Source organism: Stegostoma tigrinum, chromosome 12 (genome assembly GCF_030684315.1).
Source record: "Stegostoma tigrinum isolate sSteTig4 chromosome 12, sSteTig4.hap1, whole genome shotgun sequence".
In the NCBI taxonomy this organism is placed as follows: domain Eukaryota; kingdom Metazoa; phylum Chordata; class Chondrichthyes; order Orectolobiformes; family Stegostomatidae; genus Stegostoma; species Stegostoma tigrinum.
The window spans coordinates 57,928,207-57,945,764 of NC_081365.1; the positions used below are offsets into that span (position 1 = coordinate 57,928,207).

Genomic DNA, 17,558 nt, shown 5'->3' on the forward strand with positions numbered 1-17,558 from the left:
AGACATCCAAAATGGAGTTGTCTGCATTTGGACTTGTAGTTAACTCCACTATCTGATTGAACCTTCGAAGATTCTGAAAAAAACCTTACAAATTCTGAAGGGACAGGCATCACAGGTTGCCTCCACTGACGGCAGAGTCTAGAGCCTACGTGGGAGGTTGGGGGACAGTGGTTTCCTGTCTTATAATAAGGGTTCAAAATCTGAAGTCTGAACTGGAAGAGTTTTTTGTCTCCCCACTCATTAGGTGGAGAATATTTTTTTTTAAGTCCAGAAGGCTGGGGATGCTCACAGATATGGCATATTCAAGACAGAGGCAAATAGTTTAAAGCCTTTGAGAAGATTTGTAGCTTGTGTTGTGGCTGTGGTTGTAGATTTGCTCGCCGAGCCGGTGGGTTTGGTTGCAGACATTTCGTCACCCTGCCAGGCAACATGGTCAATGTGTCTATGGTGAAGCGTTGGTGTTCTGCGCCACTTGTTATTCATATGTCACAGTTTGTTGGGTGGCTGGCATGACTTGCGGCTCTGTTTTCAGTGGTTTGTTAATCAGGTCCCATTCAATATGTTTGTTGATGGAGTTCTGGTTGGAATGCCAGGCCTCCAGGAATTTGCTGGCATGTCTCTATTTGGCTATTGCTATTGTGGATGTGTTGCCCCAGTCAAATTTGTGCCTTCTTTGTCCATGTGTATTAAGACCAGATAGATAATTTGAAGGTATGAGACTAAAGAATTGCAATAGAAATTGAAGGGCTGCAATGATAAGACAGGATGGGAAAGCAACTGTTTGGCCAAAACCTAATCTCATTTTCATCTCATTTTACTTTCTTTCTCTCTTAAATTTCATTATTAAGTAACAGGTTCTAGGCCTATCACAGCTGTCGCTGAACATTTCCATCCTGCTGACCTTATGATAAATCACCTCACTCTTAGCAGCTCTGCACACTACCACGACTCTGCTTACGAATAAATTAAATCTTAATTTCAATTTCAGTATTAATATAGTTGGTATTATAAATGAGCCATCAATGTGGTAATTCCACAGACATTTCACAGCAATCAGAATGATGAAAAGTTGCAATGTTTGAAGTGGAAAGGTGAACAATAGTGCTACTACATAATTCCCTCATCTTATTGGACGTATCAGGCAAAAGATAGGAACATTGTGTACAGTTGAGAAATGATATTGAAGAGTGGCAAGGGGGAACAGATTGGCCAATACAGTATTTTCTGTGATATGAGGAAGGAAGGATTTCCATCTTTAGAACATATTATGACGGCATCCCAGTTCTTCGATGCGTAATGGGGAAACATAGCAATAAACCTGTATAGAGTAACGTCTCATAAATAGCAAGGGGATGACCAAGTCATGCTGGCTGATGAATAAACATAAGTCATAATGTTAGGGAAGGCTCATCTGATCTTCTTAAAGTACCAGCATAGGGAACATTCACATCAATCTGAAAAGGTAGACTTGGTTTAATGTGCCATGTTCAACTATTAATTATCAATCTGGATCACATGGTCAATTACCTGAAGAGGGATTACATAACGTTCAGACTCAGAGGTCAGAGAGCCAAGGCTAAATACACAAAACATGGGGGATTAACTTGCTCTACATATGGGATCCCCGAAATGGTAATTGAACTGCTCCATAACTGGAGAATTTTGTAACTTAGTAAAATCAAGTGGCATAATGTTTTAGCTAGGCAAGACAATGTTGCTTTTCAAAGTAATTTAGGTGGGGATACTTTAAGCCAGGGCTGCACTGAGAGACTTTCAGTTAAGAAAAATGGGTTGTTTATACTGCAGTTGGTAACAAAAATATAAGGGAAATAGAAATATCCAGAGCCTGTGAGCTGAAAACATCTCCCTCTCACCATGTGGGTGAAAAGTGAACATAAAAGAACAAGAAAGCTTGTAAGAAATAATTCTTGCAAGGAAAGACCTCGGACTACTTGATCAAAGTGAAGACAGGCTATCGTTTAAAAGAAAAGGTATTATTATCTCTGAAATCAAAAGAAATTGTAAGAGGCAATTTAAGTCCCCCTTCAACATCTAAAACTTTTGATGTTTGGAATTTTGTTTTCTCTGCCTACTTTCTAAACCATAATGTCAGTATTAAACCATCATTGTTTTGACCTGTCTTCATTGTGACGAGGTTTCTGTGTATTTTAGGATTCATAAAGGGTGCTGACTAAGTTACCCAGTAAAGTAGTAGTAGAAGAGAAGAAATACTTTCATTTCTCTGTCAATCGTTAAAGCATAGTACAATAAATTATTTTCTGCTGATAACAAAACCTGGTGTGAATTGCTTTTGCCTTGAATGGCAGGCTGTCAGGCGATTTGGTCATCTTGATGCTCTCAATGGTATTTTATGATTGCTTGCAGACCTTTGGGGCATGATTGTGAGTACATATTGCCCAATTAAGTCATGACAAATAATCCCAATTTTAAATTGATCTTCAAGGGACATGTTTACTTAAAAAAAGTGATGAAGATATCAAATATTGATGCATATGGAATGACCAACTGACAAAATATGCAAAAAAAAAGCAGAATTCAAGAATTATCATAAAACTGAAAAACAGAAATTCAGTTGTCACTTGTTACACCTTTGTAGGAGCACCTGAGCGTGCAATCCACTCACTGCTAAATATTTTACATCAGGATAAAATTGAATTATAACAAAAACTCAAAATCTTTGAATTGCTGGAGGCAGATTTTGCCTCCAGGATCAGGTACCCAAAGTCAAAAATTACTTCTGGCTCCCACAGTGGAAGAGGTCAAGATCTGCACTTTTCCCCAAATTACTTGCTATTTGGAGGGCAGCTTACTCTAATAGATGTGAATACAGGTGAGATCCCTGAAAGGGTATCCGAAAAGTCATAATGGCAGGTATTCTAATTTCCGAATTAAACCACTGGTCACCAGGATGAGGGGCAAAAACTTGACACTGGAGCAAGATTGCTTCGCACCACCAGTATAGCCCCCCTCATGCGCTCTTAGACAGATGGCAGGGACTCACAAGGTATTAGTTCAAGTAATGCTATGAGAAGGTTGCTCAGTTAAACAAAAAAAAGTGCTGGAGATCCCTGGCAATGTCAGCAACAGAAGTATTGAGCAGAGGAACAAAGTGTAGCACAGCAAGGGTTCCAATGACCTTCTTCACTCTGGCAAGATGAGTACAAGGTGAGAAGTGAAGTGTCCAGCCCTCACAAAGACAGCTCACTGGCATACACTGAGCAATATCAGCTCCTGAAATGTGCTCTGATGGTAATTAGGAACTCCTGAGCAATGCCCAGAGCCACTGTTCCGTACTGATTCATGCAGCTGCTTATTAATAATAAGCTGCCGGCCTAGATAAGAGCCAAGACAATTGTCTCACTCTTCTCTCTGTATTTGCAGGGAGAGACAGCACATAATTCACAGCAAGGGCCAATGGAAATGCCAGGTGTCCCTGGATGAAGTGGACAATAGAGAGATGAGAAAACCTGCCAAGGTACCAGAATCTTTAAACAATAAGGGTGGTATGCAATCTACACTTTGTGAGAGGATGCTCACACCCAGCACAGAATGCATACACTACTCTTTAGCATTGATCAGTCAGTGGTCCTGATGGCATAAAGATATATGGGGTTGACCACAGTTACACTCCAGCTCAAGATACTCTCCAGTGATCCACAGCACCATCCAATGGCTGACGCAGTGACTGGTGAGGATGAAGAGACGACGCCTCACTGGGTGCTTGGCCTCCATTGCATTCCAGTTCTACATTTTTCTCCACTACACAATCTCAAATCCAATCGCTGCCTCGTTTGTGGTCATCTGCAGTAAGAAATCTTAATGGATCTTCCCATCTCCTCTTTTGCCACGATCTGTTTGACTATAGCCTTGAATGCCTGGACCATGCATTCATCACTAATTTGGCCAACTCTACAGAGCACTGTCACCTGTGGCCTAGTAAATAATGGTCTCTCTCAACCATGCACTTTTACACATTTATGAGCCCAAGTATTTCACAGGTGCAGCCATGGCTGGTTGCCCAGTATGTTGCTGCCTCCTTCAACCTGGACTGACCCTCATCCAATGTGAAACTTGTGTGCCCCCAATAAAAATAAAAATCAAAATTGGTCCTTGATGAGTTCACCAAAAAGATCAACTGGACTATCACCTGACCCAGGCAGGTTGCCAAGCCTCTCTCCCTGCCATTGTTTCCAAACAATGGCAAACTGGTACACCATCTAGCTGGCACATTTCTGTGCCAGCCCTCCTCTACCCTTGCCTAAAACCCTAGAGTTTGAAGTCTTCCAGGTTCTGTGACACTTCTTGCTGTTTATCGGATCTGTTGACTGCCTGCGTATGAGGGTACAATCTTCACTTCCAATAACTTTTTCCAATTATTTTTAACAATGTAGCAACTCTTAACCAAAGTAAGTGCTGAAATCTTGGTTAAATTAGATGTTGGCTTCAATCTTTGTAAAATTGGGGTACCGACGCATAGAATTTGAAAATAGAAACACTCTGAATTGTTATAGAATCTCAATGTCTGACATAAATTCAGAGAGTCTGCCTGAGGTACCAGATTCAGATCTTCAGCAGCTTTAGACTTTAGATGTAAAACTGGGATAACAATACAAGAAGAGGCATTGAGTGGAACTGAAATTGAACTTTGTTGCATCCAGTTTATAAGCATTTCAGAAAAACAGTAAGAGGTACAGGGCTGAATGTTGGAAGTTTCACCTCCAAGCTGCTTAGTAACTGCTGGATCAATGTGGCAGAGGCTACCCAACTGATTACTGTTATCTAGACTGGGAGGGATTCTTCAGCCCAAATAGTGATGGTTTTATGTTAATTTCAGTATCAATAGGTGAGGAAGGAGAGAACTTGTGATGTAGTGGTACCTCTGGGCCAGGAGGTCAGGTTCATGTCCCACCTGCTCCAGATCCATGTAATAACCTCCCTGAACAGGTTGATTGGAAAACATGTGAATATGAAGCAGTAATTAGTGGAGTTTGAGTTGGTGGTCTGCAGCTGGAATAAAAATCCAACAAGGAAATCCTACGTCTGGATTTTGTCAAAAAAGAACAAAGGCTCAATATTGGTTGAACATTGGCAATGAAAAATCAACATTGGGCCCCAGCAAGCAAATGGAGGTCGATCTTCCAGTGACAGGGGACAGAGCCAGCTTGTCTCTCCTCCATCATTGCTGCACAAACCCATCAGGGATGCATCATGGGCACAGGTTATCCAATCACAAAAAAATTCCCTTTTGCAATGATAACTAAGAAGATGAGCTGAGATATTTCTTTTTACGCTTTTCACTGTGCTGCAATATAGTGCTGAGATGTACTCAGCAAAATTTGCCAAACTCAGCAGTCCACAACTCTCCCAGCTGCTAACTGGTCATCATACTGAAAATCTTATCAGCCTAACTACTTCCTTGGTCCACCAACATCCTGAATTAGATGGTTCCTCCACACAGTGTGTGGCAGCTTCATTAACCTTTGACTACAGTTTACTGTATAAGTGGTAATCCTCATGTTGTGTGCAAAGGCATTAGAAATTACAGTCTGCCAAAAAGCGTTGGCCTGGCAGTTGAGATAGAGCAAACAGAATACTAATAAATGATGAAAAATTTTGATTGAAGATAACCTGAAGCATAATAAATTAACACCAGTTTGACTAACCGCCTTCTACTATCTCCACAATGATTCAAAATGTTACAATGTGATATGTGACTAATGTGTATGAAAATGGAGTGAGATAACAGTGAGAACTCAAAGCAAACCTATGTTCTGGTATTCGAACAGAATACAACATTTTGTCAATTATTGTGCAAACATGATCGCATCCAACTTGAAGCCAAATTAGCAACTGATTGTTTTCATCTCAAAGAGGCTTGGAAATCTGTCCAGGATAGATAATACCATTTACTACTTACTTGCTTTGTCTCTCCATACTGGCTACCCTGAGATTTTCCCATCGGGAGTTCAGCAAGTTCATCTGTTCCCGAATTTCACTTTCTTCATCTTCTGTTAATTTTCCTTCTGCTAATAGCTGATTCCCAGCCTGTAGAATGTTACCCACATTACCTTGATGTGCTGTTAGCTCCATCATAAAACCCTGCCAAAAATAAGCATTGTAAATAACAGATGTGTGACAATCCAACAACTAGACAATACACAGACAAAAACAGGAGATTTCGTTATTGATGAATTCAATGCCCAAACTATATTAGATATAACACAGTGTGAAGCTGGATGAACTCAGCAGGCCAAACAGCATCAGAGGAGCAGGAAAGTTTGATGCTTCAGGCCTGGACCCTTAATGTCAAACTTTCCTGCTCCTCCGATGCTGCTTGGCCTGCCGTGTTCATCCAGCTTCACACTGTGTTATCTCAGATTCTCTAGCATTGGCAGTTCCTACTACCTCTCTCCCAAACTATATTAACTTGGTTTAAGTGTAACTCATCAGGAACCTGTATTTATTTGGGACCTTAATACATGCAATTACATTAAAAAAAGATGTTTCAGAAAAGCACTGGGACAACACAGTGGCTCAATGGCTGGCACTGCTGCCTCACAGCGCCTGGGACACAGGTTCAATTCCACACTTGGGCAACTGTCCGAAGAAAGTAAGCACGTTCCTCCTGTGTCGGCATGGGTTTCCTCCAGGTGCTCTGGTTTCCAAACACAGTCCAGCAAGGTTAGGTGGACTGGTGATACTAAATTGCCCAAATAGTCCAGGGATATGCCGGCTAGATGGATGAGCTATGGGAGATACAGGGTTACAGGTGGGAGCGGGTGAGTCTGGGGGTGGGATGCTCTTTGAAGAGTCAGTGTGGGGTTGAATGGCTACTTTCCACCCTGTAGGGATTCAACGATTCAATGAAAAATGCAAGACTAGTGAAGGACACCAAACAAAAGAAGAGATATTAGAAGCGGTGTCAAAACGTAGTGAGTACTGTAGTACCTTTATATTGAATACCTACTTATTTAACACTGAATAAGTGCCTTCCAATGCCCATCCTTCAAGTTTACTTACTTCATGGGCATGGAACTGTTCCTTGACTTCCTCCACGTCATCAGAGACCTTGTGCTGAGCATGCAGTGAATCCTCAGCTGAAAGCAGCCAGGTCAGTACTACCTCTAATGCAGTCTGGTAACTATCGAGGTCCACTTCCGCTTCCATCAGTAAGCTTCCAGCTGGCTTCTCTGCTGAGGGTTCGGAGAGCTGCTCAATGTGAAACAGACAGGAAGTTCTTCAGTTAAAAATGGGTCGAAATGTTCCACTGTATCACCTCAATCATCAAGGCAATGTCACAGTATGTTTGAAACCAGAAAGGAATCCTTATCTTGTTTCATTTTCTTACCATCTCCAGAGAATTTGCTCCAAATTCAAGAGCTAGTTATAAATAGCTGATAATTTTTATGCTTAGTTATTCCTTTCAAATCCAGAAAAGGACATGATTGAATTTTGCACTATTCATTATATTGTTTATCTGCAAGTACAAAAGCATTTTAACTGCATAATACATTCATAAGGATTAATCTCTTCTGGGGCTTACCAGCTTTATAATTTCACTTAAATAAAACAAACAATACAGTCAGTCTTTCATTTTAAGGAATGAATTGAGTCTTTTATAATCACAATAGATTGCATTTCTGCGTTTGGCAACATTATGTACAGTTAACTGCAATATCATGATGCTGGACTTGGTGGTAATGACATAAATAAAACTGATAATAAGCTCAGTTGCTTTCCAACCACTGCCCCCCGACCTTTTCCAACTTGATCCGATTCATTCCTCTGAATCCATTCATGTTTCGATCATGGATTAATTAGTCCAGTGAGGCTCTCATCTGCTGGTCACAGAACTGACTAGAACCACCTGCTTCATGGGCGAGTGGATTAAGTTGCCTTCAGGTTGTCATCATGAATGAGTTGAATTGAAACCCTGTCAGGAATTCTGCAGCAGTTCATAGAGTTATACAGCATGGAAACAATCCCTTCAATCCAGCCAGTCCATGCTGACCATAATCCTAAACTACACCAGTCCCACCTGCCAGCCCTTGGTCCCTGTCCCTCCGAATATTTCGTATTCATGTACTTATCTTTTAAGCATTGTAACTTTACCCATATCCACCACTTCCTCTAGAAGTTCATTCCACACACGTATCACTCTGTTTTAAAAAATGCCCCCATGTCTTTTATAAAAATTTTTCTCCCATCATCTTAAAATTAAATGCCCCTCACCTTGAAATCCCCATCATTGGGGAAAAACACCTCCCATTCACCTTATCTGTACCCCTCATTATTTTATTTGACCTCAAAAGGTCACCTCTCAAGCTCCTATGCTCCAGTAAAAAATGTCCGAGCCTACCCAGCTTCTCAGTATATGACAAACCCTCTATTCCTGCTAAATCTCTTCTGAACCTCCTCCAGCTCAATAATATCCTTCCCTTAATAGGGTGCCCAGAACTGACATAGTACTTCAGAAGTGGCTTCAACTATGTGCTGTTTCACCTTAACATAATGTCTGAACTCCTGCATGCAAAGGGCTGAGCAATGAAGGCAAGCACGCTAAATGCCTTCTTAGCCACTCTATCGATGTCTGATGCAAAATCAGAAGTCATGTGACACCAGGTTATAGTCTGACAGGTTTATTTGAAATCACAAACTTTTGGAGTGCTGCCCCTTCGTCAGAAGGCAAAGGAGCAGCGCGCCAAAAGCTTGAGATTTCAAATAAACCTGTTGGACTGTAACCTGGTGTCATGTGACTTTGGACCTTGACCACTCCAGTCCAACACCAGCACCTCCACATCATACATGATGCAAACTTCAAATAATTATGTACCTGACCCCCGAGGTGTCTCTTACATTTTGGTAAAACAAAGGCAATACTTATATAATTAAAAGTAGAACCTTGACGACCACACTACTCAAGGTCCTACTTTTAATTGTATAAGTCTTGCATTTTTTTTAACCAAAATGCAATCCGTCGCATTTATTCAAATTAAATTTCATCTGCCACTCTTCAGCCCATTGATCAAGATGCTTCTGTAAACTTAAACAAATCTTTTTTCATGTCCACTATACCAATCTTGATGTCATCCATAAACTTACCGACCATGCATTCTATATTGTCATCTAAACCATTCATATAAATGACAAACCAAAATGAAACTAGCACTGATCCCTGTGAAACACCACTGGTCACAGGCCTCTAGCCTGAAAAACAACCGTTCACCATCAATCTCTATCTCCTGCCGTTGAGCCAATTTTATAACCAATTGGCAAACTCACCCTAAATCCCATGTAATGTAACTTTGCTCATCAGTCTACCATGCAGAACTTTGTCAAAGGTTTTACTCAAGTTCAAGTAAATCATGTCTTCAGCTCTGCCCTCAATCTTCTTGGTTACTTCCTCAAAAAATTCAGTCAAGTTTGCGAGACATGATTTCCTTCACACAAAACCATGTTGGCCGTTCCTAATCATTTCTTGCCCTCCTAATACATATAAATCCCATCTTTCAGAGTCACTTCTAACAATGTAATCACGACTGAAGTCAGACTCACAGGTCTGTAATTCCCAGGCTTCTCCTTACATCCCTATTTATAAAAAGGTACAACATTAGCCACTCTCCAGTCATTCGGCACTGACTTGTATTTATTGAGGATGCAAATATTTCTACAAGGGACCCTACAATTTCCTCCCTAACTTCCCGCGAAGTCCTGGGATACACTAGATCAAGTCCCAGAGATTTATCCACCTTTATATTTATCCACCTCCAATATTTACTCTTCTGTTATGTGACTGTTTTCAAAACATCAACATTTATTTCCTGGAGTTCTCCAGCCTCCATCTCTTTCGCCACAGTAAAAAACTAACAAAATATACATTTAACATCTCTCCCATCTCCTGAGGTTCAACACAAAGACAACCTCTTTGATTTTGAAGGGGCCCTACTCTCTCTCTCTCTAGATGCTCTCTTGTTCCTAATATACTTGTAAGATCTCTGAGTTATCGTTAACCTTATTTGCCTTGGCTATCTCATATTCTCTATGCCTTCCTGTTCTCCCTCTTAAAATGCCCCTGCATTCTTTATACTGTGCAAGAGATTTATTTAAACCCAATTGCTTGTATCGAATATGTGATTTTTTTTATTCATAACTAGAACATCAACATCTGCTCCCCTCTATGCAATGTTAAGACTACAGCAGAAACTTAGAGTTTCCTGTGCGCAGCATTGTTCGGGCTTTGGGGAGTCCTGGTTGGGATTTTCAATGACAATGATCAATTCCATCATCAAAATAGGTATCAAAGGCCAAAATAATCATAAAACATGTTATTTTTTCCCCGAACACCTTCATGGTTGGACCTTCCATTTCCATCTTTTTTCTGCACCAGGTGGGGATGTCCAGATCTGCTTGCAACAACACATGCACTTACCCAAACGCTAACACCATAATTTCAATAATGGTTAGAATATCAGCAATGAGTGAATGAAAGATTTGCTCTCACACAGGTCAATGACACTGCAACTCTTCTGAAATTTCTGGGAAAATCAGGTTCAAGGCCCCTCCTCACTCGTGGTTGTATATCTCCCATGCAACACTAAGTCTGAAGCAGTTAAAATCTAGATTTCAACAGCCACAAACCAAGAGTCCAAGACTAGCCTGTAATCAACAGCAACTGCAACTTCACTGACAAGACCACAAAATGTTTTGTTCAGAAAATGCAGAGTATCGCAACAAAGGATTATTTTTGAAGTATATCAGCATTTAGTGTGAAGTAACAAAGAAAAATTTAAATGTCCCAAAGTCCTTTGTACAATAGACTTCTCTTGAAGTGCATAGATTTCAAACATCCTTGCCGTAAAACTGTTTTGATATACCAACTAACATTTAAAGAAATTGTTCTTTGCCACTGATTTTAGATGGGTTCTAAAACACGTAGTTTTCTGAAGAAGGGTCTCGATCTGAAAGGTCAAACTTTCCTGCTCCTCTGATGCTGCTTGGCCTGCTGTGTTCATCCAGCTTCACACCGTATTATCTCAGTTGACTCACAATGCTTGTTTTACTCCTTGACAGTAAATTGAAAATCTAACCTTCAACGTCTTAGCGTACCATTTGGCTGGATCCACAATTCCTTCATGACTACTCTTATGCACCAAAAACAAAGGGGTATTCGCTTCCACAGCATTTAGTAAAAAATTCTCTTATCAAACTTCTGACAAGTTTATACATGTGCAAAAATAATCACTAGCACTTCAGAGATGTCACATCTTGCCAAAATGAGCAACCTAAAAAGCACTCAACACTACAGTTTTTCCTATCATGTTGTAGAGTCATCGCAATCTTATCTGTATTCAATCATTTTTTACATGACCCACAGATTTTAATTTCCTTCTGAAGTAATATCTTTTAACTGCTATAATGCATGAAGAAATTCATCTTATAAGACCGGTCTCTGCTACTTATTCAAGATGGCTCAAGATCACAATTTGTTCTGAAACTGATATTTCTGTATTAAACTAAATCTTCCTGTACCATAGTCTTCCAGTCAGTGGTTATACTTCAACATATTGTATTAAGGGAAGTAACATTTGCAAGATACTTCGGGAGTAATTCATTCATTTTGAGCTTGCAGGAGATATTGTGCTCAGAAGAAGGGTAATTTGGGGGTTGATCTCATTAAAGTTGACATTGGAAAACAGATTAACAAGATGGGGGTTGTCACCACTGCTAATGATAACTCCTCCTAAACACGATGGGATACTTGACAAGTGCCATTCTCGGACTGCTGACTTAGCAGCTATAACAGTAACCTTCATAGCCTGTATGTGTGCATGAAAAGTAATCAATTAATAAAATCTATATTAAACCTGTGGTTGAGCTAGGAAATTGAGGATGATAAAAAGGTGCTCTGTATCTTTCATATATTTCCTTTCAGTAATTGTGATTAGCTTCTCCCTTGAATAAGCTTGAACAAAATCTTTGCTTGTTTGAACCATGCAGACTCAAGAGTGGTCATTTTCACTACAATACAGCAGCAATGTGCAAACAACCAAAGAGGCATAAAGCCAGTCCAAAACTGGAACAAGAATCTCACTGATAATATTTAGGCAAAGTGCTTGCACTTCCAGAGGCAGATCACCTCTCTGAACAGCAAATTCAGGGCAGCAAATGAAAAACTTATATCTTGCCAGTAGTAGCCCAACGGTAATTTCTACGAATCTGCAAGAGATGGATTGGGGTCGTCCAGCCCATAGCTTAAAATTATGAGTTGCATATGCTTCCCTGCTAACACAGAAATGAATCTTTTATTAAAGGGCCTTTAGTATTATGTAACATTAAAAAAGTCAATCATAGATTGCTTATTTTCCAGCGATGCTTTGGGTGACCCTAATGTTCCAAACGCATAGAGCAAGTGTAATTATTCTTCTAGCAGCATTCCAATCACACCAACTCCAACAAATATGGGACCTATCTGAACTCTAACTTCAGTGACATAATAGTGCTGTAGGCATTAAACAGCATTCAAATGTCAGGAGGAAGCCTGATTGGGTGGGTTAGACTAATAGCAATAAACTTCAATGAGTCAAATGACCATTTTCAAGCTTAATTTTAAAAATATATTTATATTCACATGTTTCACACTGCCTATTGCATTTATCCTCCAGCACATCAGGCATGTAGTTAAAGTTTCCAGTGAACAGTTATTTGCAATTAAGGCCAAATCAGAATTGAAGCTTTAATTTTATTCCCTGACATATTATAATCCGAGTCTAGTTCTGAACATGTAAAGAGTTTGGTGATAACAGTACCACCTAAAGGTTTCAATTGTTTAAAAGTCTGAACTAATGTATTCCACTTACCGTTTAAGGTTTAAATTAAGCAAGTGCGTTTTTTGCACCACTCACATTTTAAACCACATTTCATACTTAAGCACCACATAAAAGGAGACACAAATCTACAAAACATCAAGTTCCTTACAATAAGGAGCTATTGTGTTCAGTCTGCTCAATTGCATTTTATTGTCTACTTGTCAACAGCCAAAATTATTGAGTTAAACATATTAATAACCCAAACTACATATCAATGGATTCTGACTTATGCTCTGCAGGGAAACAGTAAATATTCTTTTTGCAGTTAAATGTTGCCATTTTTACAAGGGACGTTTTGTATAAAATGAATTTTAATATCCCAGTAGCAATATTTCTCCACACCACTAAATGATGAATTTCCTCAACAAATTAAGTTGTAAAGATCAATATGATGCATGGAGAATGTGAAAATTTTAAAATCAATATAAATAAAACTCTCATCCTACAGTCTGCAGTAAGTTACATTCTGTATTCAGTAATAAACTAGCATCTGTCTACAAAAACTGAACTAGGTAGACAGTTAAGTTTATAAAGAAATTGATCGATGTTGATGCAATAAATATTTAATGATTTTAACAAGGAAAATTGGAAAGTAACAAGTGTTCTACATATTCACAGACTTCTTTAGAACACATCTTTTTCTTCTTTGCATAGATTGAATTTGATTTAAAATACAAACACCTTGAACAAAATTAACAAAAGCATCCTCCTAAAAAAGATTTCTGCACTCATCTTTGATACTTTTATAATTTAAATATTTTGGGTGTTTTCCATGAAGGTAGAGGTTGCTGCTTTTTTGCAAACTATAAATCTACATTTTACAAATTAAATTCACATGGAAGTCAGAAATAAATGTGTATTGCATCGATAAACTGACATGAGAAGTGCAACTTAAATGAGGAAGACCTCTGTAAAGAGGATGAGGACTGAAGTGAATCTATAACCAGTTCAACAAAATTGATTTGGGTCTGTTTACAAGCATGTTCCTAGTGGCAGGGAATCTACAATTAAAATTGAAGCAAACACATAAAAAATCAAACAAAAAAATTCAAAATACAAATCATATTGTGTCAGGTGGTGTAGTTTTACAGAGGGTTTAATGTGCACACAAAACGACAGGCTGCCCACTTCATTTGATATCAATTTAGTCTGTGAATTGCGGAAAGCTAAGTAACCACTTGTGAACCTTCCTCATTTTGGACACATGTCAGCATTTCTCTCATGATTGGCTGTAGTTAGTACCTCAGTGCAGGCAGGAGACAGGTAAACTGTCTAGCTCAGGTGCAAGTTATGAGCACTCTTTCTCACGTTCCAACTATCAACCAATGTAAAATGAAGCCCAAAACCCTCACAGCTTTCAAAATTCGGTGATAATTTGTTTATTGTGCAAAAGGTGCGGATAAAGGATCAGGACCTGTAATACAGCTCATTTCCAGCGTAAATAAGAATGGACACAAACCAGAAGTACAGGCTCAAAAGTGTCAATCACAGGTTTTCAGAGTGTGTAAATTGCCGAAGAAAGGCAGAGCTGTGGAAGCCAAGAAGAAGAATAAAGTCCTAGAGTAGGATGAATTCAAATTGGAAACGGCACATTGATTCTTGGCAAAACTATGAAAAATGGCAGGTTGTCATTTTTAAAAATAGAAATAGAAAGACGCATCAGCTGTGAGTTTAAGATGTCAATTATAGATGGGCAAAATCAATTTTGTAAATTGTGTAAGAACATCAAAGCTTACTGAAAGCATGGAGCAATGATGAAATGTTATTTACAAGGTTAAACTGCTAATATTCAGGCTCAAACAATTTTTTGCCTTGCAATGTTGAATCACTGAGCAACTATAACAGGATAGTCTGGCCCTGGTTCCAATGTGAATTAAATCCTAATGAACAGACCATATTGTTTCTTGAAATGTATAAACACTGAATATCGCACAATCTGAGAATACTCTTCTTCAATGTTGCCAGGACATGGTGGAACTGCAGCAAGAAAATGCAACGCCAGGACCAAAAGCCCAATGCCACTGTGTAACTTAAGGCATGGAGTTGAGTGGCTTATGAACTGGAGCTCTATTTCTATCTGGAAGATGGCAATTTCAAGTCCTGGGACAAATTACAATCCCAACATGTTTCAGTGTATTTTCTTGTTTCTAACTGATTCCCATTGGACAGGAAGCCAGGGAGAACTAGAAACCAACACAGAATGATTTGCTTCACTGAATCGTGCTTCACATCAGCCCAACCTAATATATTCACAAAAATTGTTGGAAACTTCCTGCTGGTGCATCAGGGCAAGTGCAAGGAGCAATCTGACAGATATTCCAACTAAAAATAGCTGTCGTCACTTCCCATCAAACTGGTTGATATTATGTGCCATTCTATTGCAAAGTAGTACGCTTTACGTTTGATCTTACACACTCCAAGCAGACATTCGAGTGGCAAAAATGAAACCTAAAAATGAGCATATGTTACGAAATCCATGCAACAGTTTCCAAAACACAACACAAAATAAAATGGCAAGTTTCTGAAGTTTTGTTAATTCCTTTACATTGCACAAATAGAAAAGATCATGCATATGAGTAAAATGAATGGACTTAATAAAATGTAAGAAATTTGTCCATAGTTAGAGTGGCCAAGTGGAGATCAATTTAACAAGCAGGCAGAATAAAATCAGGGATAGATTCTGATTGCTGTATGACAGGTTATCTCCAGCAGACGACACCTGATACTTCTGCGCATTAACAGACTACTATACAGATGAGGTGCAGTCTTTCAAATAAGATATAAGACTGAGTATCTGGTTACCCTCTCAGATGGGGTGTAAAAGATATTTTTGTATTATTCAAAGGAAAGGAAGCACAGTGGCAAGACTATCCAACCAGTATCACTGTAACACATGACTTGGCTCACTGCACTCTGTAGATCCTTGTGTGCGCACAGTACTTCTTGTGCTTCTCCATTTTACGCTTGTGGCTATACTTCAAAAAGGTACTTGACTGGTTCTCAGACGCAATGTGCAGCTGGAGGAACACAGCAGGCCAGAAACAGGAAAGTTGACATTTTGGATCGGGAGCCTTCTTCAGAAATGGGGAAGGGGAAAGAGAGCTGGGAAATAAATAGGAGAGATGAGGGGCTGGGGAAGGTAGAGATGGTGATCGGTGAGAGCAGGTAGGCAGTGGTGGGGATTGGTCAGTGGGATGGAAGGAGCGGAGCGGTGGGATAGAAGATGGACAGGTAGTTCCAGGTCAAGGAGGCAGGGATGAGATGGAGGGGTGGACATGGAATGAGGCCGGAGGTGGGAGATTTTAAAACTGGTGAAATCCATGTTTCAGCCATCGGGCTCCTGAGGTGGAATATGAGGTGCTGCTCCTTCAGTTGCAGGTGGTGTTATTGTGACAGTGGAGGAGATCCAGGATGGGCTTGTCACTCAGGGAGTGGGAGGGGGAGTTAAAGTGGTTGGTGACCGGAAGATGCTGTTGTTTGTCAAGCACAGAGTGCTAATGCTCTACAGAATGGTCTCAGAGTCTACACTTGGTCTCGTTAATGCAGAGGAGGCCACATTGAGAGCAGCGGATGCAAAAGACCACATTAGCGGATATGCAAGTGAACCCCTTTGTAATATGGAAGGTTCGTTGTGTGCCTTGAATGGAGGTGAGGGGAGAGGTGTAGCGACAGGTGTAACAATTCCTGTGGTTGCAGGGAAAAGTGCCGGGAGTGGTGGGTTTAGTAAGAGTGCGGAGAGGACGTGGGAGTCATGGAGAGAGCGGTCCCTACTAAAGGCAGATAGGGGTGGGGAGGGAAATATATCTTTAGCTGTGGGGTCAGACTGTGGGTGGCAGAAGTGGTGGAGAAGGATAATTTGGATGAGGAGATTGGTGGGGTGATATGAGAGGATCAGGCAGATTCTCTCACTTCCTACAGACTAAGGGGGTGGCTATGGGAACCCGTGTAGGCCTAAGCTATGCCTGCCCCTTTGTAGCATATGAGGAACGGTCCCGTTTCCGTTGTTACACGAGCACCATCCCTCGCCACTTCCTCCGCTACATCGATGACTGTATCAGCGCTGCCTTCTGCTCCCACAAGGAGCTTGAACAGTTTGTTAACTTTACTAATACCTTTCACACCAACCTCAAATTCATCTGGACCATCTCCAATACCTCCTTCTTCATCCTGGACCTCTCTGTCTCCATCCCTGGTGACTACCTCGACAGTGAGATATATTTCAAGCCCACCGACTGCCACAGCTACCTAGGCTACACCTCCTCTTACCCACCTTCCTGCAAGAATGCAATCCCCACTCCCTATTCCTCTGCCTTAACCGCATCTGCACCCAAGATGGAGCATTCCACTCCTGCATATCCCTGATATCCTCCTGTTTTAATGGCCACAACCTGCCGCCTCTGGTGATCGAAAATGCCCTCAACCGCATCTCTTGCATTTCCCACACTTCTGCCCTCAAACCCCCTCTACCCGACAAAAATAAAGACAGAATCCTCCTTGTTCTCACACATCTCCCCACCAACCTCCACATCCAATGTATGATTCTCTGCCACTTCCACCACCTACAATCCGACCCCACAACCAAAGAGATATTTCCCTCTGCCTCCCTATCTGCTTTTCGTAGGGACCGCTCTCTCCTCAACTCTCTCGTCCACTCCACACTCACCACTTACC

General features: G+C 40.4%; 1 protein-coding gene across 11 annotated transcripts in view; it reads right to left on the minus strand.

Annotated features, from left to right (window-relative positions):
* dmd (dystrophin) overlaps positions 1–17,558 on the minus strand; it is a 1,835,475-nt gene that overhangs the window by 1,148,792 nt on the left and 669,125 nt on the right. For all 11 annotated transcript variants that reach the window (XM_059650343.1, XM_048540566.2, XM_048540567.2 and 8 more), the window contains 2 exons: positions 7,042–7,230; positions 5,939–6,120 (listed from right to left, as the gene is read on the minus strand). In XM_059650343.1, coding sequence (XP_059506326.1) covers positions 5,939–6,120; positions 7,042–7,230 — 371 coding nt within the window. The remainder of the gene's footprint in view (positions 1–5,938; positions 6,121–7,041; positions 7,231–17,558) is intronic.